General features: G+C 45.1%; 1 protein-coding gene across 7 annotated transcripts in view; it reads left to right on the plus strand.

Annotated features, from left to right (window-relative positions):
- Positions 1 to 27,384, plus strand: part of sin3aa (SIN3 transcription regulator family member Aa) — a 170,023-nt gene that overhangs the window by 112,682 nt on the left and 29,957 nt on the right. For all 7 annotated transcript variants that reach the window (XM_085972155.1, XM_085972159.1, XM_085972157.1 and 4 more), the window contains 7 exons: positions 1,490 to 1,700; positions 2,616 to 2,732; positions 5,404 to 5,642; positions 7,266 to 7,449; positions 9,661 to 10,240; positions 14,752 to 14,921; positions 25,462 to 25,635. In XM_085972155.1, the coding sequence (XP_085828281.1) occupies positions 1,490 to 1,700; positions 2,616 to 2,732; positions 5,404 to 5,642; positions 7,266 to 7,449; positions 9,661 to 10,240; positions 14,752 to 14,921; positions 25,462 to 25,635 (1,675 nt within the window). The remainder of the gene's footprint in view (positions 1 to 1,489; positions 1,701 to 2,615; positions 2,733 to 5,403; positions 5,643 to 7,265; positions 7,450 to 9,660; positions 10,241 to 14,751; positions 14,922 to 25,461; positions 25,636 to 27,384) is intronic.

The raw sequence follows: 27,384 nt of genomic DNA on the forward strand, positions 1-27,384 counted from the left end.
AAACACTGAGAGAGGATGGGGTGTGGTTTTTGGTCAGGGTGTTGAAACCATTGAAAACTGCAGCCGCATTTTAGTCCCAAAATAAATGAAAAATTCATTGCAGCAGTTTTATTGTCAATAGCGAAACATTCTGTGGTTCAATGTATTTCCCTGATTCAAAGATTCAGCATAACAATTTCCAGGCAATAATGTTATATAATGCAGGAAGCTTGAACATTAAAGGCTAAATCAGAAACTGAGCATTGAGATGTAAAGCATGAGAGCAATGGTCATTTTCGAAAACTTGGATCAGTCATAAAAATTTGCAACGTGTGTGTGTGGTGTGTTGAGAATGTATTTGTTTGGTAACTGGCCATTAAGAGGGGCACGAGAGCTGCTTCTAGTAACAGTCTGACCTGCGCTCTACCTTTCCCTCTTACTTTGATGGCCTGAGATCACGAACTGAGGTAACGGGAATCTGCAGGCCCTTACCTGTTCACTACAATGACTGATGACTGCACCATGCTTGGAATTCCTGGGGTAATATATTCAGCATCATTTAAGAGATGTTAACGTGGTTCTAACTCACCAGAATGTTTGTGGCTAATGATGCAACTTACAAATGAACCCACGGAGATTGGACTTTTCCATTTGTACACAGAAGCAGTACCGTGCTCACCCAGTGAGTTTCGTAATGTTACACGAGTGGAATTTTCAAAAGTTGCAGCTTTTAAAAATGATTACCAGCAGCCAAAGTAACCAATTGGAGATGTTTGTGGTTAACGCAAGAATTACCCTTTCAAACTCCGAAGAAACACAAGTATCTTCCAGGAATAAATGTGTGCCTTGTAAAATTAAATATCAAACACTTGTTCTTGTGTTTTGTGCCTTCAGTTAACAAGCAGGCTGCACTAGTACTTGCGGTAGGCCCTCTTTAACTTACTGCTGATCTACAAGCTGCTTAATTTGGGCAAAGCTTAATTTCCACTGCTTGCTCTTATAGTGTTGCACAAGTTACTCAGCAACAAATGGCTGCTCAGTGGGTCCATTGAAAATAACGGCTTACCCTTCCCTAAAAGGAGAGGGCGGTGCATCCAGGTTGTGGTTTAGCAGTTTGATTCAGGGGGTTCAAGAAAGCAAAATCAGATCTGCAGTGTATCTGTTTCCAAATAACAGACTTTATTGTATGTCTGCTAGGGTACACCTGGCTGTAGTTTTAAGCAGTCTACATTTTGGAACTTGTCAGCATTTGGTTACACGTGTAAATGTACCACGCAGGTATATTGTGGAGTTTTTAGTTAGCAGGAAGCACATTTTCAGACCTGTGCAATTTAGTACAGTGTGGTTAGGACGAGGGTTTGAGCCCGAGAATCTCCACTTGTGTCTACTTCCCCTACAAGAGAAAAGTTGGAGGACAGGTCATCCTGTAGACTAGATTGAGCAGATTAATATCAAACCAGAAAGGAGAAGGACTGGATTTACTATTTGAATTGTCCGTGCTATCTTGCAGAAAGTTTCCTGAGCTCTTCGTCTGGTTTAAGAATTTCCTGGGTTATAAGGAGTCCTCCCACATTGAGGCATTTCCTAAAGAGAGAGCTACAGAGGGTATTGCAATGGAAATTGATTATGCTTCTTGTAAACGACTTGGTTCAAGTTATCGAGCACTGCCTAAAAGCTTCCAGCAGCCCAAGTGCACCGGCAGAACTCCCCTTTGCAAAGAGGTAAGGACGTTTTAAGAAATTATTTCACTGAAGGCTAAATTCCAATGTAGCTGAATTTGCCCAGCACTGTCCGAGATGGCTGAACTGGAGACTCACTTTGAGCCTGACCTCTGACTTCGCTCGTAAAAGCCATCACATTGTTGTGTGGGTGACTCGGAGGCTTGTCGGGGGGGCGGTTTCTGTGTGAGAATTGCTGGTGTAGACTATTAATACACTTCCAGATAACTTTGTTGCCGTAACATTTCCTACTACAGGTAGACTACCTTTTATCCGAACTTCCGAAAACCGAAACCCTCTAAAAACCGAAGGTTTTTTCGTTCAGCGTAAGTCGTGCGCATGACATGACCAGAGTGGCGCACGACCCCCCGCCGACCCCCCCCGCCGAACCCGACCCCCGCCGACTTACGCTGAGCAGAGGGTCAGTGTAAGTCGTGCGCGCGACCCCCCGCCGACCCCCGCCGCAGACCCCCGCCGACCCCGACCCCCCCGCCGACCCACCCCCGACAAATTTCCCAGTCTTATAAAATACCATCCGAAATCCGAAATTTTCCGAAAACCGAAACACGGCTGGTCCCGAGGTTTTCGGATAAAGGATAGTCTACCTGTACTAGCCACTAGATGATCAATGGTTGCACGAGTCTAGTCACTGAACACAAAAAGAGAATAACGTTCTGCTGAAATGAGATGGTTAACGTTGCAGTCCGCGCACAATTTATCATTGCAAAATATTAGCACAAACTCAAAACAAACAAGTGAAACTCCTGATTCATACATGTTTTTGAAGGTTTTATCGGTGACGAGTTTCACTGTTTGCATTGGGCCTCATCACACACCGAGACACTGCCAGCATATGCATGGCCATTGACTATGCTTCTTTATCTCCTTGATGAACTATTACTGATACTTTGACTACAGGTTCTGAATGATACGTGGGTGTCCTTCCCCTCCTGGTCTGAGGACTCTACCTTTGTCAGCTCAAAGAAAACACAGTATGAAGAGCACATTTACAGGTGTGAAGATGAGAGGTTTGAGGTAAGTTGACCTGCAGAACAGACATGTGGACACACACACTCGCACCCCACACCATGAAATGGCCACTGGGTTTTTGCGAGTACGTTACCCATTACAGTGCAGCTAGTGGATATTAATGATGGGTTTGAACTGCAAGATATAAACCACTGAGCCACCTAGTGCCCACTTCCGAATCTACACATTGTTGAAATAAATCTTGTATAAAGAAGATTCCGATTGGTGAGCAATTGCCGTAAAGCTCTGCATTTGTGTGCTTTACTCGTTGATTCCGTTTTCTTTCTGCATTGAGCCGTTGACATTAAAAAAAACAACATCCCAGGCAGCAACAGAAAACAAAATAGAATCTGAGAAATGATGCCAATCTAATAGCCAGTCATTAACCAGAGGTTCGTGCCCTGGCTTGCCTCATGGGCAGCTAGCCTTCTGGTCCATGATAACCATGCACACTTCATTTGCCATTAGCTGATTAACTCTTTGAAGATGAGTAACGTTTCTGTGCCACAACTTTTCTTCCTGTTTGTTCAGTTAGAATTAAATAGCGGGTCCATGACTGATCTGAGACCTGGTGCACATGCTGCACACCATTTGTTACTTGAATTCAGCGCATTTGGTGTTGAGGGGAGTGTTGAGTATAGGAGATTGAGGGGTGATCTTATCGAGATGTTTAAAATGTGAAAAAGGATTCGATAGGGTAGATACGGAGAAACTATTTCCTCTGGTGGAGGAATCAAGAACAAGGGGACATAAGCAATGTTCCCTCTTAATTTTTTTGTGTACGCGGCCCCTTTAAGGGTCTGTGTGGCCCATTCACAGTTTTACGACGTGCACAACTTTACATTGGATAAAGCCGGTCCTGGGCCGTGCAGGACCGGCAGAGAGCCGCGCAGCTTATAGGAAACGTTGGACATAATCTTAAAATTAGAGCTGGGTCATTTAGGTGCAAAATCAAGAAGCAATTTTTCACACAAAGGGTAGTGGAAATCTGGAACTCTCTTCCCTCAAAAGGCTGTGGGTGCTCTGACTGAGATCGATAGATTTTTGTTGGGTAAGGGGTAACTAGGGATATGGAGCTACGGTGGGTAAATGGAGTTGAGTTGCAGATCAGTCATGATTGAATTGAATGGCAGAGCAGGCTCGAGGGACTGAATAGCCTCCTGTTCCTAATATTCCTATGAAATGCATGTAATGGTTAGTGACTGGCTTCTTAATGCTGAAACTTGAGCTTTAGTTATTTCTGTTGTACACAGATTGAACTGAAAATCCACAGTGCAGATAGTGAGTTGCACGCATTCAGGCTGCAATATTTAGACTTGAAGCTGTATTTGCCGATGTGAAGCACAACTCACGGATGCTGGGTTAGGTTTCACTGTTTAGGACCTGATGGGTGACCCATGAGGAGTATCTTCTGTTACACACTCTGATGTTATTGTATCAGGATCAGGTGTAATTGCTGTGCTTTGACTACTTACTATTCATAACTCACACATTCTGGATTGTGTGTAATTTCAGGATTAGAATTGAAATAATCAGTTGATATTGTACCTGGGCCATTTCCCAGATATTTTGACCCAATACTCCAGCTATAATTCTTCAAAAAATTTGCTTCCATACTCCCGTCCATTAAAATTTAATTCCCTTTTACATTATTATTACTGTGATATTTTTATCTCTTTAATTCAGTAATGAAAAGATAGAATTTATTTTAACAAAGGAAAATATGATTTGTTTTCCTCCTACCTCCCCCCACTTCAGTTCCCAGTGTGTTCACCACACACACATTCCCTTGCAGAGTGAGCACAGACCTCTTCTAACGTCACTCTGTAACTAGCTACTTGGAGACTGTATTTTTCTTTTTTTGTTGTTGATTTTTCCATTTTCCACCCTGCATAATAACTGCGTGCCCATGTCATAACTCGCACCAAGTCCCGTTCACCCATCACCCCCGTACTCGCTGACCTACATTGGCTCCCGGTCCGGCAGCGCCTCAATTTAAAAATTCTCACCCTTGTTTTCAAATCCCTCCATGGCCTTGACCCTCCATATCTCTGTAACTTCCTCCAACCCTACAAGCCTTCGAGATCTGTGCGCTCCTCCAATTCTGGCCTCTTGCGCATCGCATCCCTGATTTTAACCGCTCCACCATTGGCAGCCGTGCTTTTAGCTGCCGAGGCCCTAAACTCTGGAATTCCCCCCCTAAACCTCGCCGCATCTCTACCTCTCTTCCTTTAAGATGCTCCTTAAAACTAACCTCTTTGACCAAGCTTTTGGTCATCTGTCCTGATATCTCCTCCTGTGACACAGTGTCAAATTTTGATTGATAGCGCTCTTGTGAAGCGCCGTAGGACATTTTGCTGTGTTCAAGGTGCTATATAAATACAAGTTGTTGTTGGGCAAGACACCCTTATTTGAGCTCCACTTTTAAACAAAATTTCTCCACACCCTTCCTGTCCCACTAAGCATTCTATCCCAGTAACCCATCACGTGGGTCGTACGATGCTGTGGTGTACCCGTGCAGCTGGTCTCCGATGAAAAATTAACGTTGAAAATTTGACGTTTGACTTTGTATTTCAAAAGTTCCTTAGCTTTCCTTACTTAGAAATTGAAAACTTCGCTGGCTGCAATTTGGGGGGGAAAAAAACCAAGTTGCCTGTTCTTGGATTTTTTGGCACAGCTCGACGTTGTCTTGGAAACGAACCTAGCAACGATCCGTGTCCTGGAGACTGTTCAGAAGAAGCTGTCGCGAATGTCAGCGGAGGACCAGGCTAAATTCCGTTTGGATAACACCCTTGGAGGCACTTCAGAAGTCATTCACCGTAAGGCCATTCAGAGGATATATGCAGACAAGGCTGCGGACATTCTTGACGGCCTGAAAAAGAACCCTGCAGTAGCAGTTCCCATTGTGCTGAAAAGGTAGATTTATTCTGGCTCTATTATAAAAGTGTTTTAAATGTACTATACAGGAAACTTTGGTTTATCTGGAGGTTAACTGTCCGGAATGCTCGAGCCACCGGCAAAAATCAGGAGCCGTTTTGTTAGTTTTTTTTTCTTTTCGTTGCTTTTTTTCCACCAGTCAGGCTCTGCAAGGTCTCGCTGAAGCTGTTGCTAAGCTACAGAGACGCTTGCAAGGTACGGCCGACTGTTTAGAAGCTAAGCAACAGGGTTTGTTGCCAGATACGGAGCTCAAAATCTCCGTATGTTTCAACATTAGCGCTGGTGTGTCCGGCAGTTTTGATGGGACGGCAACAGCTCGGTCCCGTCGGTGCCGGATAGCACAAAGTTTCCTGTATATTGAAATCTTTTAAGGAAACAATTGTTTTAATATATATCAGCATTGTATATATTTGTCATGGTAGTTGCATAAGATAAAATTACTACAGATATCTTTGCAACAGTTTCTATACTGTATTAAATTAAGAGACGCTAGTTTATCTCCATGCATAAATGCCTTGAGCCTAGAAATTGCTGTTGGCAATATTGACGGGTTCGTATCACATTCCTGTCTGCTATTGTAATGCAAGCGCTGACCCATCTAAAATAAATGGGTGAACACGTGTGTTAACATAGCAAACATCGGCATGTCCTGCAAACACATTAAGCATTTAGTTGCTGATAATTGTCAACAGTAATTTCTAGGATATAGTGTGTACTCAGTTATATAGAGCAGATGATCTCCAGCTCAATTTTTATGCTGAGGCTACCAGTTCCAGTTGAGGAAGTGATGGGGGAATACTGTACTGTAAGTAGCCTCGCCACCCTCCAGGCAGAAGGAAGAAAGTGCTCTGTGGTTTCCACTCCTGATCGTTATGCATTGACCTCCCTGGGAAGAATTGGCCAGAGAGGGCTTGTGTTTGTGAAGTGAAAACAGGGCTGAAGTGGTCAAAAAGCCCACTGTCACTCCTTGTCCAGACTCGCACATGAAGAATGGCCACCTGGGTGAGGTATGAGAGAGCTGTTAGTGCCCATGGGGTATAGTTCCATGGACACTAACAGTCATCATCTTCAGCAGAGAAGAGTGAGAACAGCGAAGTAAACTTGGAGGGGCTAATCATAGTGTGCTAGGTACTGATTCTGAAACAGACTACCCTTCAAAAAATAATTTTGAACATGAAGATGGACAAAACATGGCATTAATGAACTGTTGAACTTTAACTCTCAGACCGGTCTTAAAAATGTCCCCTTTAATTCAGTTCTCTTTCTTAGCTCCCCCTCTTTAATCAGGTCAGCAAAGTGCTACCACTAGTGCCACTCTGAAATTGGCTGTTGGGAGCTGTGTGACTCTCTCCAGTTTTCCCTGTATCCCTCTGTTAGCAGTCTTGTGATTGTGAACTGGTTCCTGGAGGATCATGGTGTATTAATTTTGAGATTCCAACAATGTCCAAAATTTCCCATCTCATCATTTTATCGAAGTTACTTTTTAATTTGCCCCTCTTGTTCTCTTTGCTCCTGTCTCATTCACACATACACATTGTTGATTTAAGGTGGTTATGAATTGTAACTTGGAATCTTTAGCATTTATTTGCTTTGTCTCGTTAGATTAAAAGCAAAGGAGGAAGAATGGCGAGAAGCACAAAGAGGTTTCAATAAGATTTGGAGAGAGCAGAACGAGAAGTACTACCTGAAGTCTCTTGATCATCAGGGAATCAACTTCAAACAAAACGACACAAAAACTCTGCGCTCCAAAAGTTTGCTCAATGAGATAGAGAGCATATATGATGAGGTATAGTGTACTTGCAACTGGTGTTAGCTTTTTTTCTGGCGGGGGGGTGGGGCGGGAGGTGCTTCCTACTTTGTGAGTGGTGATTTCAAGGTGCAGTGGGGAGGGACCCCATTGCTTACTAATGGTGGTGGGGGGGCATGTAGAAATCATTTATTGTCTACGATTGTTTTGACCTCAACATTAATGTTCCTAATCGATTTGATTCTTGGGCTGATCATTCACTGAGAAGCATGACCCAGTTTTGCTTGGTTACGCCCAAGCTTACTGGAAGATTGTGACTACAACCGTCAGGGATTTTTCTCTCATTTTGCCCAGAAATTGCTGGCTGTTGCGGAAATGTATTAGGCCTCTCTCTCGTCATTAATCTCCCTCCCTTTCCAGTTCATGAGGCCTCTCTCTTCCCCCTTCACTCCAGTTCATGGTGTTGCCGTGCTCCCCATCTCTCTTCCCCACCTCTCTCCAAGCATACTCCTTACTGCCGCTCCTAGCTGATGCTGCTCAAAAAGACTGAGTTCCTGCTCACAGCATGCAGTAGAGTTCGGTCTCCCGGAGCAGCTGCAGCAGGTGGGAACTGGGAGTGGCAGAATGGGATAAGTCAGTGAAAGAGGAACAGGGAACTTTCAGTGGGAGGAGCGAAGCATGTGATTTTTGCGCATTCTTTGATTTAAAAAAGAAAGTGGCTGTGATTTTTTCCCCCCAGTGCCTCAGCTTATGACATGCACAGATTTATGAAGTTTTCTCTTAATTGCTTAGTAACTGACATAAGAAAACTACTAGGCACTTGGTCTAAGCGTTAAACAAAGCTTTTAATCAACTGCTTTACAACATGGAGGTCTAGTTGTGTCCTTCACTAGTTCCTGTTAAGAATGTCCTGCGCAAGCTGGGCCCGTGCCCGAGTATTTATACTCTCCCTGGACATCACCACCCGCAGGCCACTCAGTATTATTTCATAAGTCTTTCTTTCATGAATGACTGATTCACGTCAGTAACCATCAGGATTCCTAAGTCTGCACTGATTGGTGTGGTGGAACATTAGGGTGCTTGCTTTGGTGTGCCGTGCCACAGAGATTTCATGCCTGCTGTTCCTTAAATATTCTTGATCTAGGCCGTATCCTGCAGGGAGGGACTGCCCGAGGCTTAGGCACTTGCTGTGTAAAATTGCTCAGCAAATATTTTCTCTCTAGATCCTGACTGATAGTTTCACTTGCGTGTTTGTGTCCTGTTGATGTTGCTCACCAGTGTCTGCTAAGTGTGCCCGTCACAAACATGAGTTTGGGATAGTTTTCATTCCTGGCTCGTGATGGGCATTTGTGCAGTTTGTGCATCATTGATCCTGATCACCACGTGCAGAAAGAAACTGCACCCTGTATTAGTTTTGCAGGTGCACAAGGTGACAGGTGTCTCCTTATACAGTTTTAGTTCAGAGTGATCGCAAGTGAGATTTAATGATTTGTTTTACAAGTGGGCCAATACCGTTGCGACTGTAACAAATTCAAGTCAAACCCTCCTTTGTTCGCAACTGTAAAACTTTTCTGAATCCAGTTATTTTCACAAGACTTCCAATTTAGTTGATTCATATATAAGAGCATAAGAAATCTATTACAAAATTGCATCAATTCAAATATCTATATTGTCAGCCGTGGCTCAGTGGGCAGCACTCTGGCCTCTGAGTCAGAAGGTTGTGGTTTCAAGTCACACTCCAGAGACTTGAGCACACAATGCTAGGCTGCCACTCCAGTGCTGTACTGAGGGATTCCTGCACTGTTGGACGTGCCGTCTTTCGAGTGAGATGCTAAAGCGAGGACCCATCTGCTTTTTTGAAGAAGAGCAGGGGCGTTCTCCCCGGTGTCCTGTCTAATAGTTAGCCCACAACCAACATCACTAAAAACAGATGATCTGATCATTATCTCATTGCTGACTGTGGGATCTTGTGTGGAAATTGGCTGCCGCATTTCTCTACATTACAACAGTGACTACACTTCAAAAGTACTTCATTGGCTGTGAAGCGCTTTGGGATGTCCTGAGGTTGTGAAAGATGCTATAAATGCAAGTTATTTCTTTCTATAAAAATTAACAGTGCATCAATCCATCAACAAAATTGGAAATGCATTAAACATCAGCTCTACTAACCGTAGATATTGAAAAGGTTTTATTGTGCTTTTATAAATTTATGCCTAATGTTGCCTCTTCTGTTTATCTGCGGCTGTTTAGCGACAAGAACAGGCATCTGAAGATCATGCACATGTGCCATCAGGTTCTCACTTAACCTTTGTTTACGAGGACAAGCAGATCATGGAGGACGCAGCCTCTCTCATCATTCATCACGTTAAGCGGCAGGCTGGGATACAGAAGGAAGATAAATACAAAATCAAACAGATAATTTATCACTTCATCCCCGATCTGTTGTTTGCTCAGCGCGGCGAGCTGTCGGACGTGGAGGACGAGAAAGAGGACGAGGAGGATGAGGAGATGGACATTGACGAGAGCACGGGGGCAACCAAAAAGCACAATGGCATCGGCGGCAGCCCGTCCAAGCCGAAGCTGATGTTCAGCAGCACGGGAGCGCAGAAGCTGCGGGGCTTGGAGGACGTGTACAACCTGTTCTTTGTGAACAATAACTGGTACATCTTCATCCGGCTTCACCAGATCCTGTGCTCGCGACTCCTGAAGATCTACAACCAGGCGGAGAAGCAGATTGAGGAGGAGTGCAGAGAGAGGGAGCGCGAGATGCTGACAGGAAAGCGAGACAAAACTGACAGTCCTGCTCTTCTGCTCCGGCTAAAGGAACCGAGTGAGTATACACGGGGATTGGAGTGGGCTTTCCCTATTGGGAAATAATAAATGCAGCTACTTAATTTTCCTGCCGCTAACGCACTGAATGTGACGGTCTGACCGGATCTTTGTGATGTATTTTGTGTCGGTGAAAGTGATGAATGATTGGAGCACTTTTAAAATGTCATTTTTACACCCAGTGTCAGCATTAAGGACTCCCGGGACTAGATATGACACTGGTTAGATAAACCCAGTGTAGCCTGATCTGTATCTAACCGGTTAGATGCCTCAAAACACCATGTAGGTTTCCAGTGTGACCTTTCGGTTTCTCAGAATGGCCGTCCTGCCCACTCAGTTGATACTGAATTGTAACTGCCTTTGTGCTGCAGTGCTCCACTTCACATTTGATTCCGTTGTACTTAATCCTGAGGTGCCGGCAGCTTCAATTAATTCAGTACTCTCTTGACAGAATCTTGTTTTTAAAAAAAGAGAAACCTTTCAGATGTTACTTTATGATTGTCATGTTTCAGCAACTTTTGACAGTGTTTTCACAGTAATGATTTGGAAAAAGACTTCATTTTAACGTTGGGCTTTTACAACAAAGGGTATTCCCGCAAGTTCAATATAAAAAAAATACCTAGGTGGTTGATTTACCAATGAAAGTTTATTTCTTCAAAGACTAAACAGTAAGCCGTTTGTTAGCTTGCCTCAATAATCGGACAATACCTCACACCCATTGTGTTGGAAAGTCTTTGACCCCGATCAGCCAATGAACTGAGAGAGATTACATATAATGTACAGCACAAACACAGGCCATTCAGCCCAACTGGTCAATGCTGGCTCCACACGAGCTTCCTCCCACCCTACTACATCTAACCATATCAGCATAACCTTCTATTCCCTTCTCCCTCATGTGTTTATCTAGCTTCCCCTTAAATGCATCTATACTATTCGCCTCAACTACTCCCTGTGGTAGCGAGTTCCACTTTCTCACCACTCTCTGGGTAAAGAAGTTTCTCCTGAATTCCTTACTGGATTTATTGGTGACCATCTTCTATTCATAACCCCTAATTTTGGATCATCCCCCACCCAACAAGTGGAAACATTTTCTCTACGTCTACCCAATCAAACCCTTTCATAATCTTCAAGATCTCTATCAGGTCACCACTCAGTCTTCTCCTTCCTGGAGAAAAGATCCCTAGCCTGTTCAGCCTTTCCTGATAGTTATAACTTCAGTTATGGTATCATCCATGTCAATCTTTGTTGCACCCTCTCCAGTGCCTCTATATCCTGTTTAAATTATGGAGATCAGACCTGTGCACAGTACTCTCAACTAAGGTTGTATAAAAGTTTAACATAACTTCCCTGCTTTTCAGTTCTATCCCTCTAGAAATGATAATTAGCTCAGGCTAGCCGGGCTGTACAGGATCCCAATGATCTGGTGTGGAATGAAGTAACAGTTTGAAGGTTGGGCCGTCAGCCCACCTGTTTTAAATGTGATGCTAGTTAAAGGCGAGGTGCCTTAAGATGGTCACCAATAAATCCAGTAATGCTACTCATGTTTTGTGGAGTAGCATGGGATTAAACACAGAGACCCGACATAGGCATACTGGGGGGGAAAATTGAGTCGCGCCCCCTTTGGGGCGTTAACTTTTAGCTCCCCGAGTAAATTAGCACCCCCGCAGCCGAAATTGAGTTGTAGCGCCCCAAGAGGGAAGTGGGGGGCTACTGGAAGCGCCCCGCCTCCCTCTTGGGGCGTTGCGAGGGAATATCGCGGCACTACGTGACATGGTATTGCAGGCCTTCCTCCCCTTCTTAAAGGGGAGGGGCCTTGCGCAGCGTGACCCGGGGCCCAGCTGGGCCTAGCGGGATCGGAGTGACGGCAAAAGGGCCCGGCACTCAGGAGAAGTGCCGGGCTCACAGAGCTCAGCCGGCACTCTGTGGGGTGGGGGGGCACTGGTCAGGAGGCCTGGGGCGGCAGCAGAGGCAGGTGCTGGCAGGCGGCCAGCAACAAAAATGGTCGCCCGGCACCTCGCCTTTAACTAGCACCGCCCCGGCCTCAGGTAGGCCCCCTGACCCCGTCGGACATAGCGTCCGGCGGTAAGTCAGGGGGCGCTACCGAAGATCGCGGTCGGGGTGCTGCACACGGCGATGACGACATCGCTGCCGGTGCAGCACCGTGGGACGCCAATGGTTACCACCGCCGCTAACCTCCTGCTGAATTTCGCGGGAGGTGTTGGTGGCGCCGCACCCAGGCGCTAGTTGCTTTGCGCCCTCTTCGGGCGCTAACGGGAAGCGCAAAGCAACCGAACTTTTCCCCCTAAGAGTTTTTGTTGAGAGTAAGATCGAAAGACAGCTAGAAGTTAGCTTGTTTAAGTCAAGTAAGATGACCCACTGATGTGGGGAAGGGTGCCTTGTTTATTCATTTGTGTCATATGAAGAAGATAAGTTGTATTGATAGAATTAAGTGAGTCCAATCATAACTGATGTTCACCTTACTGTGAAATAAAGCAGCTTATCAATTCGTATCTGGCAAGTGCTTGCTCAGTCTGTTCTCGGTGAGATTTAAGAAACACCACTATGAAAGATACCAATGTCTGGTTCATGTCACACTGGGTCCCGTTATCGTGGAAATAGATACAGGCCAGTGTGAGTCAAGTCCCATAAAAGTAAGGCACTCGGACTGCTAACAGGGGCGAGTGACACCACTGAACCCGAGAAGGAACTGTATGGCAGACCTGAATTTGTAATGGTGGTGCTGACTCTATCCTAATGTCTGAGTGTCTTGTGCAGAGCACTGAACATAGTGTTTGAAACCGCAGCATCCTCCAATGCACAGATTTATTCTGACTGTAGGTGAACTGGCACACTGCCTATATGAAATCTGTTGTAAAGTAATTGTGATCTGCAGTAAACTGCGATTCATTTTGAATTTTATTTTGCACATTTTTTTTCTTACTCTAGCATGTGGATATTTAGTACTGTAGTAGCACTTCTGGTAACGTGACAGTACTGGGGAGCGTCTCCACGCAGTATCTGTAAGATTATGACTCAAAGTCTAGGACTTTCTAGTAAACAGCAGGAATAAAGTTGTGGCGGGAGGACAACCTGCTAGTGTCAGGTGTGGCTCCGTGGTAGCACTCTCGCCTTTGAGTCAGAAGGTTGTAGGTTGAAGTCCCACTGCTGCAGGACGTGAGCACATAATCTCAAGCTGCTACTGAAGTGCAGCACTGAATATTGCATTGTCGAAGATGCCATCCTTCGGATAAGGCATCAAAGTGTCTGCTTGTTCTGCTGGTTCAGGTGGATGTTCATGATCCTACGGCACTATTCCGAGAAGAGCAGGGAGTTCTCCCAGTATCCTGGCAAATTCCCTCCTTCAACCAGCAGCACCACTGAAAACAGACTGGTCATCCATCGCGTTGCTGTTTGGGATCTACCCACACAACAACAGTAACAATTACACAATGCAATTCGTTCTACGTGAAGAGCATTGGGAAAATCCAGGAACGTTTCTTTACTACCTGCACTGCTGTAGTATAAAGACTGACCAACAAAATATGGCCAGTGTCTTTACAGAGGGAGTGACTAGGTTTGTTGTCTTAACTATAGCCCTGTAAAGCTATTAATATCAGCCTATAAAACCACAGTCGTGCAAGTTTAATCTTCTAAACTTTGAACTCCACATTCTGTGTTGGGTTTGACACGAGTGAATAGAATAGAACTTTAATGATATTGGCAAAGTTGTGTGAGAGATTTCAGATTAATGGACAGGTACCTGGAACCGCTACCAATAAATACTGAAACATTGGGGGGGGGGGGGGGGTGGGGGCGGTGGTAACTGAATGACGAGTGGGAACCTAGGTTGTCACAGTACAACTAGGATCATTATAGTCTTGTGACATTTTGACTTATTACTCGTGTTTGATTTCCTAGGAAATCATCTCCTTTGGAATGATTCATTTAAATCATTTACTGTGGTCTATGATAGACATCATAAAGGAGAATAGTGATTGCATTAGCTTTTGACATAGAATCACACAGCACAGAAGGAGGCCATTCGGCCCATCGTGCTTGTGCCAGTTGCTTGAAATGGTATCCAATTAGTCCCAAACTTTGGTATCCAATTAGTCCCACTCCACTGCTCGTTCCCCATAGCCCCACAAATTTTTCCTTTATAAGTTTATATCCAGTTCCCTTTTGAAAGTTACGATTGAATCTGTTGGCGCTGCCCTTTCAATTGCAATTTTCGAATACTCTGGGCGGGGTAATGCGCCTTGTGTGAGCCGCTGTGTGCGTCTGATGTGAAGAATGGTGCTTTCTCCGGGCGTGAGACTGGCGCGAGAGGCTGAGCTTTCCGTGTGGCAGTGGCACTGAGAGGCTGTGCTTCGTATATTTGTGCGACCTGTTTATTTTGAGCTGCATGTAGCTGGTGCTTTGGGCCTATGCGCAAGGGACGATTTGTGATGAGAATTGCTTTATGTGTGTGCAAGGGTCGGCGCTGTAACCTGTTGTTTTGTCAAATTTCAGTGGATATTGATGTGGAAGACTATTACCCAGCGTTCCTTGATATGGTGCGGAACCTTCTGGATGGCAACATGGACGCCTCCCAGTATGAGGACACACTTCGGGAAATGTTTACTATTCATGCATTCATCGCTTTTACAATGGATAAACTCATCCAGAGTATAGTCAGGCAGGTAAGATGCCGTCAATCGGAACTCTGCCATTCCTTACTAAGCTGTGATCTGAATTTCACCTGATCGGATGTTTCTATCCCCTCTAGTCCCTTCCCAAATAAAATATCCCGGTGTGGATGTTGGGAGGACCCTACAAATTAAACCTGGAAAAAGTCCAGCAGTTGTTTGCTTTATTTAGAAGGGACATGTGTTACACTTGTATAGCACGGCTAATGTAACACAGCGACCCAAGGAGCGTCACATAGAAACATAGAAGATAGGAGCAGGAGTAGGCCATTCGGCCCCTCGAGCCTGTTCCGCCATTAAATGCGATCATGGCTGATCATCCAAATTCAGTACCCTGTCCCTGCCTTCTCCCCATATCCCTTGATCCCTTTAGTCTTAAGAAATATATCTAACTCCTTCTTGAATATATTTAATGAATTGGCCTCTACTGCCTTCTGTGGTAGAGAATTCCACAGGTTCACCACTCTCTGGGTGAAGAAATTCCTCCTCATCTCAGTCCTAAATGGCTTACCCCTTATCCTTAGACTGTGACCCCTGGTTCTGGACTCCTCCGCCATCGGGAACATCCTTCCTGCATCTAGTCTGTCTAGTCCTGTTAGAATTTTATAAGTTTCAATGAGATCCCCTCTCATTCTTCTAAACTCCAGCGAGTATAAGCCCAATCGACCCAATCTCTCCTCATACGTCATTCCTGCCAGCCCAGGTATCAGTCTGGTGAATCTTCACTGCACTCCCTCTATGGCAAGAACATCCTTTCTTAGGTAAGGAGACCAAAACTGCACACAATACTCAAGGTGTGGTCTCACCAAGGCCCTGTACAACTGCAGCAAGACATCCTTGTTCCTGTACTCAAACCCTCTCGCTATGAGACACAGGGGCTGATTGGGCACCAAGCAGAAATTGGATAAGTTAGGGCGATGGGAGTGGGTTGACTGGTCAAGCATGTGGGTCTTGAGAAGGTTTTTGAAGTTTAGGAGAGACGTGGCGATGCGGAGATGTTTAGGAAGAGAAATCCTGAGTGATGGTTTAAGGCTCTAGCGCCAGTGGTGCAGCAGAGGGAGGGGAGGTGCATTGTACTCCAGACGCAGAGGAACAGAGGGTTGGAAGAGGTTTGGAGGTAAGGTGGAGGCAAGTTACAAAGGGACTTGAAAAGGAATTTTTGAAATCAATGCTTTAGGGAGCAGAGGTGAAGGATGGACAGGAATTGGTGCAGGTGTTTGCAATGTGTGATGTGCACTACCCTGATGGAGCAGGCACACCATGTAGCTAACGGCTGTGGAAAATGTGCAAAATTAAGACCAAGGCTAGAAATCAGGGGTCTCTGAAGTGTTTTAAAAGTGGCCCTGCCTATTGGGCGCAGGGTAAGCACTTCTCCACAGGAAAGAAGGGAGAATCGGAGGCAGTCTCATCCTGGACAACTCCTAACCGTCAGTGAGCAAGTGACAATGCCAGCAGCCGTAGAGTTGAGGCATCTGAAGAAAGGGAGAAAAATTAAGAGTTGGGGGAAAATGAGAGGAATGATCCTGTAGAGATGACTTTCTTTGAGAGATTGCACCAGCTACATTTCTGAAGTAGTTTGTGAATAATTTCCTCAAAATTCTATATGCAATAAATGAAGAAACTGTTTTTAGTGCCGCTGGGCAGTGCAGCCCATAATCTGGCGTTGTACAGACAACAACCAATTGAGTTACTCCTTTAATTCCTAGTGCATATTGTAACAGCATTAATATTAACTTGGTTTCTATTCATTAAAATATTGATGTATGGTTGTGTAGGTTGCAATGCTCAGCAGGGCTACTTGGCGGTTAGCTAATATAGTCCAGCTGGATCAATATGGGAATGCAACAGAAACGCCTGCCTTAGAGGGAGTGCAACGAAGGTTCACCAGACTGATTCCTGGGATGGGTCTATTGTTGATTGAGTAGACTAGGCCGATATTCTCTAGAGTTTAGAAGAATGAAAGGTGATCTCATTGAAACATACAAAATTCTTACAGGGCTTGACAGGGTAGATGCAGGGAGGATGTTTCCCCTGGCTGGGGAGTCTAGAACCAGGAGGTCACAGTCTCAGAATAAGGGGTCAGCCATTTAGGACTGAGATGAGAAATTTCTTCACTCGGAGGGTGGTGAATCTTTGGAATTCTCTACCCCAGAGGGCTGTGGAGGCTCAGTCATTGAGTATATTCAAGACAGAGATCGATAGATTTTTGGATATTAAGGAAACCAAGTGATATGGGGATAGTGCAGGAAAGTGGAGATGAGGTAGAAGATCAGCCATGATCTTATTGAATGGCGGAGCAGGTTCAAAGGGCCAAATGGCCTACTCCTGCTCCTATTTCTTATGTTCTTATAAGCTGACCTTCCTTAAGAGATTTGTTAAATCAGTTAAACCAGATCTGTGCTATTGTCGCCTCAAGTACAGGAAACTTTTTTTTATCCGGCACGGACGGGCCCGACGTGGTGCCGGTTCATCAAAAATTCCGGATAACTGAAAGCTATAGTAAAAGATACGGAGCTGAGAGCTCCGTATAAAGCAACAAACCCTGCTGCTTAGCAACAGGTTCAGAACAATGGCCACAAGTTCCAAGCGTCTCTGTAGCTTAGCAACAGCTACAGCCACACCCTTGCACAGCAACAGATGGAGGAAGGCAAGTAATAAAAGTTACCTGAACCTACTCCTGAATTTTGCCAGTTAACCGAGATTTCCGGTTATTTAGGTGCCGGTAAATCGAAAGTTTCCTGTATATTGGTGGTACAGTAGCTGTCCCCTTCGGCGGGGGCACAGAGTTCTTTTTCCCTCAATGTTGTGTCTTACTGTCTTACTTGCTTTTTGTCCTGCTCTAAGTACTCAGTACTTGGTGGGATGGGGATCACCTTGCCTGCTGGAAATTTAGGAACTTTAGTAAAGGGTTGTAGTTCTGCCAGCTCTGGAAAACTTATTTGAATTGTCTTTTACGATGCTGCACCAGTGCAAATATTTTATTGTCGCTGGTATTGTTCTATAACAGTATTTTTAAAAAGTGATTGCTTTAAATTCAATGCCATAGAGTTATTAAAACGACTGCCTGTGGGCCACATACTCCTCTGGACCATAAAACTTCGGCAATTTTGTCTTATTTTTTTGCTCACTGTTTGAACTTCATGGGCCTGGAGGTTCTTGGCACTGTTGGTCGATAAACCCTCAATCAGAACGTCAAAAGTTGTTGGCATGCACAATTTGAGATGCATACAAATTAATGGAACGTTGATTTGAATTTTTTATGCGACCAGCAAGTCTTCAAGGTATTACTCAACAATGACCAAAGGCTTGGATACTCCTGCCATAGACAATAAGTTTCAATGTTGAAGGATTTCAATATTGATGTTATCGGGAGCTCTTTTGTTGAGTGCAGCGAGTGCCCGGGAACGTGGCTATTAGGTGATTCCCTGGGGAAGTGAAAATCACGTGGCCCTGTTGCACGATGGCACACCGTATTGCTGTACCGTACGTTAGGCTGTGGCATTGGGCTACTCGTGGGATAAGTATCTGGCGGGAATGGCCTTTTCTCAACCATGACTTTTCTTCTGTTTTTAATTTCTTAGAAGTTGTTGTGAACAATATTCCCTCTAATTTTTTAGGGGCACCTAAAAGTTTCCCTCAAAGTTTCGCACATGCGCGGTTTCTTGCGTTGAAAAGCTGGTGAGCAGCCTGCGCGGGACTTCCAGACTGCTGTGCGGCCGGCTTAACGGGAACGTTAGTTGTAAACCAGGTTTTACATAGAAACATAGAAGATAGGAGCACCAGTAGGCCATTCGGCCCCTCGAGCCTGCTCCGCCATTCAATGCAATCATGGTTGATCATCCAAATTCAGTACCCTGTCCCTGCTTTCTCCCCAAACCCCTTGATCCCTTTAGCCTTAAGAAATATATCCAACTCCTTCTTGAATATATTTAATGTATTGGCCTCTACTGCCTTCTGTGGTTTTGTTTCTGATTCCTTTACCTGTCTGGTTCCTGATCCCAGTCACTCAGTGGGGCAGGCTATTGATTCAGCAGCACCACTGTCGGAGGTCTGGGAGCAGACAGTTTGACTGCCCCTATCTCAACAGAGGAACGTTCTGAACTGAACTGTGAACAGACCTAGTTATCTGAACTTGTGCCCTGGCAAGTGTTGCCTGGTTTTCCCATTTGCAGCTTTTACTTTAGAACTTATTATTTGGTCAGTAGTCTCCATTGTTCAGACAGGAATGCTAAAATCCACCTATGTTGCATCAATTTCTTTTAATATTTAAAGGGTGTGGTGTATGTAACCGTTCCACCTTTAAGAGAACTATTTTAAGAGATGCACTACTTTATCTTGGCTGCTGTATACTGTAATACCGGTGGTGACCACACCGGTATATAAGTGCTGTGTAATGATTTATTGGGCAGTTCAGCCTGACCTCCGACTAGTAAAGTCCTGTTGAATTTACTCTTGTGGTCTGTGTGCAGTGATTCTTATTAACAATAACTAGAACACACAGACTTAACAGTGGCGACGATGACGATCTTACCCTGCGGCAGAGATATATCCAAGGCAGTTTAACGGGCATCGAGAAGAGGCATCCGCCCTCATCATCCTGCTGAGAAAAGACTCGGGTCTGAAGAGCAAGGAAGAATCCTGACACGAAGCCTTCTATCAGCAACAGGCAGTGATCATCCCTTCTATCACGGTGGTGGGTAAGCCGATCAGCGACGAGCAGCAAGTCGGCCACGTTGGCTGTGAAGTAGGGGAGGGAAAAACGGAGGATATAAGGGCGGAGAACTCGACCACGGCCGGGGAAAAGAGCCGGACAGAAGTCGGGGCCAGAGGCGCTGAGACTGGGGCAGCGTAAGGCACGGGAGCCGCGGTGAATGCAAACGCAGCCGGTGTAAAAGACCGGGCTGCAAGCGGGCTGGGAGACGCAACAGCGTCGAGAGAGAGCTCGACCACGACCGGGGAAAAAGGCCGGGCAGCTACTGAGGCCACGAGGCGCGGGATAAAATTTTTAAAAAACCGCGGAGAACTCGGCCGCAGCCGGGGGAAAGGACCGGACTGCAAGAGGGGCTGGGAGGCACGATTTGAGAACCGCTGGGGAGGGCAAACGCAGCAATACGGCAATCGCCATTACAGCCAGTGGGGGAGAAAGGCAAACGCGGGAAGCCGCCATTTTCGTAGGCGGGGGAAGAAGACAAGCGCGGGAAACCGCCATTTTGAAAAAAAAAATAAAAGAAAAATTTATTTTTGTTTCTCAAGAAGATTGCGAGGATGCCTAAGCGTGGTAACATCAACGATTTCGATCCCGATGTTGAAGATTGGGCCACGTATGTAGAACGCATAGAGATTTATTGTAAGGCAAACAAAATATCAGATGAAGATAAAGCACTAACCTTACTAAACTCAATGGGTGCGAAGACATACGGGCTATTGAAGCATCTTCTATCACCAGCTAAACCGGCGGATCAGGCTTTCGCTAATATTGTTGCTGTCCTGAGAAATCATTTGAACCCCACACCGCTGATGTTAGCGGAACGATTTAAATTTTATGCGAGAACGCAACTGAAAGAGGAAAGCAACGCGGAGTATTTAATTGAACTGCGTAAGCTAGCGAAATACTGTCAGTTTGGGGAAAGACTGACAGAGGCACTGAGAGACAAATTCGTGTGTGGATTGTCGAAAGAAGGAACACAAAAGCGGCTGCTTGAAGAGAATGATCTTACACTTGATAAGGCTGTCACTATTGCAGCATCGCACGAAGCCGCAGCGAGAGGCACTGCGGAAATGCAGCTGAAGGCAGCGGTACTCAGCGTAGATCAAATGGCTTTGGGTACAGCGAAATGTTATCGTTGTGGAAAGACAACACACGATCAGAACCAATGCTGGTTTAAAAATCAGGAATGTAGAAAATGTGGCAAGCTTGGTCACATAGCTAAAGTATGCCGGTCAGGAAAGACGACCAGCAACAAAAAGTCACCGCAGGAAAAGTGCAGAAAGGTACATAAGGTGGCTGAGAAGAGTTCGGATGAACAGAATTCGGATTCAGACTCCCAACAGCAAGGAACTGGGTAGTCTGAGAATTCACAATGTGAGTAAGGAAGCTGACCTACAAACTATCTGGGTCACACTTCAGATAGCAGGAGTCCAAGTGAAGATGGAATTGGACACCGGATCGGCGTTGACGGTCATGAATAAGCAAGATTACAAAAGGTTATTCACACATATTCCCCTACGGGATACGGAGATAGTATTGCAGACATACACGGGGCAAAGAGTATACCCCATCGGAAAGATAAAAGTCAAGGTGGTACACAAGGGCAAAGAACACCAAGGAATGGACTTATATGTACTACCTGAGGGAGGTCCACCACTTCTGGGACGGGAGTGGATCAGGAAAATAAATATGGACTGGCACTCCCTAAAAGCAATAACGGTAGATTCCGGAAAAAAAGATGTCAAACCTGAACGATTGTCCAGAATATTGGATGAGGCTAAAGAGGTGTTCCAACAGGGACTGGGAACACTGAGAGGAATTAAGGCAAAAATCCAGATTGCAGAACATGCAAACCCAAAATTTTTCAAAGCCAGACCGGTACCTTATGCGATACGACCTGCTGTGCAAGCTGAGCTGGAAGGGCTAGAACGTTCAGGAGTACTGTCTAAGGTGGACTGGAGTGAGTGGGCCACGCCCATTGTTCCCGTCATGAAGCGTTCATCGAGTAACAAGCCAGGGGAACCGGGGAAGGTCCGCATCTGTGGAGACTTCAAGATCACGGTTAATCCGGTGCTTCACACGGTGCAATATCCGCTTCCGCGGATTGAGGATATCTTTGCTTCATTGTCTGGCGGGAAACACTTCACCAAGATAGACCTGGCGCAAGCGTACTTACAGATGGAAGTTGAGGAAGAGTCGTGCCAATATCTCACAATCAACACGCACAGAGGCTTGTATCGATATAATAGACTGGTTTTTGGAGTGGCTTCGGCTCCAGCAATTTGGCAGAGGGCCATGGAGCAGGTATTACAGGGAATTCCAAGCACTCAATGTTACTTGGACGATATCCTGATTACAGGAGATGACGATGAGGAACACCTTGCAAATTTGAAACGGGTGCTCACCAGATTGAAGGAATATGGACTTCGAGTTAATCGCCAGAAATGTGAGTTCTTTCAGAAACGGATCTCGTACTGTGGTCATGTCATTGACCAGGAGGGGCTGCACAAGTCACCTGACAAGATCGAAGCTGTTGTGAAGGCTCCCGCTCCGGAAAATGTATCCCAGTTGAGGTCATTCCTAGGGTTGATTAACTATTACCATAAGTTTCTGCCAAATCTATCCACGGTGCTGCACCCGCTGAACGCTCTTTTGCAGAAAGAAGTACCATGGAAGTGGAGCGAGGACTGTAAGATGGCCTTTCGCAAAAGCAAGGCATTGATCACCTCAGAGGAAGTGTTGGCTCACTTCAACCCAACGCTACCTATTCGTTTAGCTTGTGATGCTTCTCCTTATGGTATTGGAGCAGTACTCTCACACAAGTTGCCAAATGGCTTGGAAAGGCCAGTCGCATTTGCATCCAGATCATTGACCTCCGCTGAGCGCAACTATGCTCAGATAGATAGGGAGGCTCTCAGCCTTGTGTGGGGAGTAAAGAAGTTTAATCATTACCTGCAGGGCCAGAAGTTTACACTGCTGACAAGACCACCAGCCGTTGGTATCCATTTTTAACCTTAAGAAGGGTGTTTCGGTGATGACAGCACAGAGGCTCCAGAGATGGTCCCTTTTCCTAGGGGCACATCAATATCAGATAGAATTCAAATGTACAAAGCAGCATGGTAATGCTGATGGGCTGTCGCGCCTGCCACTACCTACTGAGGAGGAGGCACCGACGGTCGACCCGGTGGAGTTATTTCACTCGACCATCATCAGATGTTTACCTGTCACCAATGCAAATATTGAAAGGGAGACTAGGAATGACCCGACACTGTCCCGGGTCTACGAATTGACAGTAAAGGGATGGCCAGCCCATGGTGATCCACTGTTACCGGCATTCTCAGCAAGACGAGAACAGCTGTCCATCTGTCAGGGAACATTGATGTATGGAACAAGGGTGATTATCCCTCCTAAGTTAAGAGAGAGAGTTCTAAAAGAACTACATGAAGGTCATCTGGGGGGAGTCAAGATGAAAAGCCTTGCTAGGGCTTATGTGTGGTGGCCGGGTATCGACCAACAGATAGAGGATCTGACGAAAAGCTGCTCAGGGTGCCAGAAAGTCCAAAATGCACCTCCAATTGCACCGCTGCATCCATGGGAATGGCCTTCAACCCCATGGCAACGTGTACATATTGACTTTGCTGGTCCATTCATGGATTCCATGTTTTTAATTGCAGTGGACGCACATTCTAAATGGCCAGAAGTGATTAAAATGACTACCACTACCTCGGAGAAGACGATCGCGGTGCTAAGAACGATATTTGCAAGAAATGGATTGCCAGAGCAAATATGTTCAGACAACGGACCACAGTTCGTGTCAGAGGAATTCCAGAAATTCCTGAAGAAGAATGGGGTGAAACATTATACCTCTGCCCCATATCATCCAGCTACGAATGGGCTGGCCGAGAGGTTTGTACAGACGTTCAAAAAGGCAATAAAGGCCATGAGCGAAGATCAGATTCCACTGCAACACAAGGTGGACAATTTCCTACTGGCATATCGAAACGCCACCCATGCAACAACAAACCAAAGTCCTGCCATGATGTTCTATAACAGGAGGTTGCGGTCCAGGTTGGACTTGTTAAAACCAAATGTGCGGAGGGAAGTCGAAAACAAACAGTTCCAGCATATCAATAACAAGCCCACTCGGAGTTTTGAAATAGGACAACCGGTGTTAGTCAGGGACTATAAAAATGAGAAATGGCAATCTGGAACAATTCGGGCCAGACAAGGACCCCTGATGTACACGGTAGATGTTGGTGAAAATGTAATGCGACGTCATGCTGACCAACTGGTGGGATCGAGAACAAGGGTCGAGCCCATGGTTACGACAGAGACAACCGTGGAGGAAGTTAGTGAACCTGAAGCATCTACCTCAGAAGTGAATGTACCTGATGATGATGTCCTATCCATAGGGGATCAACTAGATGAGTCACCCCAGCAACGAGAACCAGAGACCCCTGAAAGGCGTTATCCGTCTCGGATCAGGAGGCCTCCTCAGAGACTGAATCTGTGAACTGTTTTTACATGAAGTTGTGTATATATGTTATGTTATGTTTAATGGGGAATATATACTGTTAAGCTAAAAAGGGAGGATTGTGGTGTATGTAACCGTTCCACCTTTAAGAGAACTATTTTAAGAGATGCACTACTTTATCTTGGCTGCTGTATACTGTAATACCGGTGGTGACCACACCGGTATATAAGTGCTGTGTAATGATTTATTGGGCAGTTCAGCCTGACCTCCGACTAGTAAAGTCCTGTTGAATTTACTCTTGTGGTCTGTGTGCAGTGATTCTTATTAACAATAACTAGAACACACAGACTTAACAAAGGGCAAAAAATAAAATCCTAAACTTCAGTGAACTCTATTGCGTAGGATTTTAGTGTTCGTTTTGTTGGGGCGTCTGCAAGAGTGGGGAGGGATAAAACTCAACATGAAAATGAAGGGGCACAGATTTAAAGTAATGGGTAGAAGGATTAGAGGGGAGTTGAGGAGAACTTTTTTCACCCAGAGGGTGCTGGGGGTCTGGAACTCACTGCCTGAAAGAGGCAGAAACCCTCATTGCATTTAAAAAGTACTTGGATATGCACTCGAAGTGCCGTAATCTACAGGGCTACGGACCAAGAGCTGGAAAGTGGGATTAGGCTGGAGTGCTCTTTTTCGGCTGGCACGGACACGATGGGTCGAATGGCCTCCTTCTGTGTCGTAAATTTTTATGATTCTATGAAATTCCTTTATTGGAAGGTTGAACGTTGCCTGTGGTATGTCTTGTGATGCTCTTTATACGATATTCCGTTGGAAACTATGGGACTGGCAGTAGAAATCTATTAATCGCTGTCAGTATGAGTTTGCTGTGGATTAGCATTTCTACAGTTATCAGTAGTTGAAAGTATGGACATGAATCACCCAATGACCTTTTTCTTTAAAGGTGTATTCTCCCCTTGAGTCTCCTCATGTTACATACCAGTTGACCAATACCCTTCTAGAAGGTTAAAAGTAGCCTGGGTGGCCCTTCTTTGTAGGGATTGACCTGACTTCTGCCCAGGTCCTCCCAGCAGTGGCATGTCTCAGATTGGGAATGTGCAGGTGTGGACATTTCACCCACCCTCTGTTGTGCACTGGGGCTTTCAGTGCATTGTGCCATGGTGCCACCATTTAACACCAGTCTCTTTATAAACCTCCCTGGAATGAATTGGTTGCTCAGCTTGACTTGCGCTGAGATGGATTGCTCACCTAGCCCTTAAATTTCCAACGTGACCTCAAATCAAAAGATGTATTCGAATCACTAACCTGTTCCCTGCTTTTTGTGTTTTTGCTCGTTACAGCTGCAGCATATTGTGAGCGATGAAATCTGTATACAGGTGACCGATCTGTACCTAGCAGAGAGTAATAACTGTGCCACTGGAGGTTCCCTGGCAACCATATCCTCCCGAGCGGTTATCGAAAGCAACTACCAGCGCAAGGCTGAGCAGCTCATGTCAGATGAGAACTGTTTTAAGGTAAGTGTGTGTTCAGATACCGATCCATCACTGGCAGAAACCCTTTTTGAATGACGTTTAGGGAGGTGTGACCAGGAATGTGATTGAGGGAAGTGGCACCGAACAGGAGTCAAGTGGGGTGTGATGTGACTTCAGTGTTACACAACTACAGATTTATCACATGGTGGGATCCCATCATAAGTCCTGTGTTGCTTTAGTTCTTTGGAATGGAGTTCAATGCTGCAATTGTGACATTTAAGCAGTGCGTGATGCCGTACGTCCAAACGTATTCCGAATTTTGGTCTTTGGTTTGGAGCCAAATGTTAATACAGGAAACTCTTTGGTATCTGGCACCGACGGGACCAGGATGGTGCCGGTTGATTAAAAATTCCGGATGACTGAGAGGGTTAAATACTGAGGCTATTTTTAACAAACAAAAATTTAAAAAATCAAGAAATGTGCAGTATACAGTAATTGGGTACTCGGCTACAGAATGTTGTGTTAAATGGATGGTGGAAGATGCTTGATTAAGTACAGTACTGCCAGTTGAGGGTAATCCATAACTCTTTACTGTATACATTTTGTTTTACTGTTAAGTAATTAAACGACTGTATACAGTACTGTAGTTGACTGTGCACTTATTCCAAAATAACAACAGAAAATGCTGGAAAAACTCAGCAGGTCAGTCGTGCTACCGTACACTTATTCCAAGTCAGCTGGGTCATCAGGAATATCCATGTCAGCTGGGTCATCAGGATCATGCACTTCAACAGATTCTTCAGGCACTTCCACTGCTTCAACTCTTTTGGAAGCTTTCTTAAACATGTCCCAGATGTCTGCATGCTTAGTGGACTCTTGCCTTTTTAGAGTCAGACTCCTGCTATTGAGGTGTTCGGATTTCCGACAGCGCCAAAAAGCCGAGTAGTGGCAGTTTGGAGAACTACCCCCACTGACTAACTCGGCCACCGCGGGAGACTCGGACTCGGCAACATTGCCGGTTATTGAGGTGTTGTTTTCAGAGTATGAATTTTGCCGGTTAATAGAGAATTCCGGATATTTAGGCGCCGTTTATACGAGAGTTTCCTGTAGTGGCTTCAAGTCTTGAGGAAAACAATTGTGACTAAAACAACTCAGTACATCTAATAACTCATGTACCAGTTGGAATTTTAAGATGGTGACTATCTACAGAGAGGGAAAGATAATGTGACATAATGGGGAGTATTAAAAGTGTATTGTGTGCATTAGTAACAATTCATATAAAAGTTTAAACATTACCGACTACAAAAGCATTTCACGTATAATTGAGCACATAAACCATGTAGCGTCTACTTTATTCTACTTAGTATGAAAAGTAAATGAAAATAGTTCACATACAAAGAGCAGTGGGTACCTGGGAATGAGTTACGAGCTGTAATCTAATTGAAGAATTCAGATAATTTGTGTGTCAAGTAGTGGCTATGGGAATGATTTAAAGACTGAAATTTAATGGGAGTGAATTTGGATGGGATATAAATATTGAATAGCTGGGAGTGATTAGCGGCTGTAACATAACTGGAGGGTTCAGATGACTTGTGTTTTTGCTATATGTATGACAGCGTGTCACATAAGACTTTTACTTCTTTATAAATACCACCCTCCACTGAACCCCATTTGGGATTTGGAATGCATAATTCAGGAAATCTCCCCCTCCCCTCGTTCTGTGCTGTGCAATCCATTGCTGTTAAGGTGGATTCAGCCATAAACTAGTAGGTTTTTACTGCAGGTCTGACA

Source organism: Somniosus microcephalus, chromosome 32 (assembly GCF_052327205.1).
Source record: "Somniosus microcephalus isolate GS21.2 chromosome 32, FLI_Smic_1.0, whole genome shotgun sequence".
Classification (NCBI taxonomy): domain Eukaryota; kingdom Metazoa; phylum Chordata; class Chondrichthyes; order Squaliformes; family Somniosidae; genus Somniosus; species Somniosus microcephalus.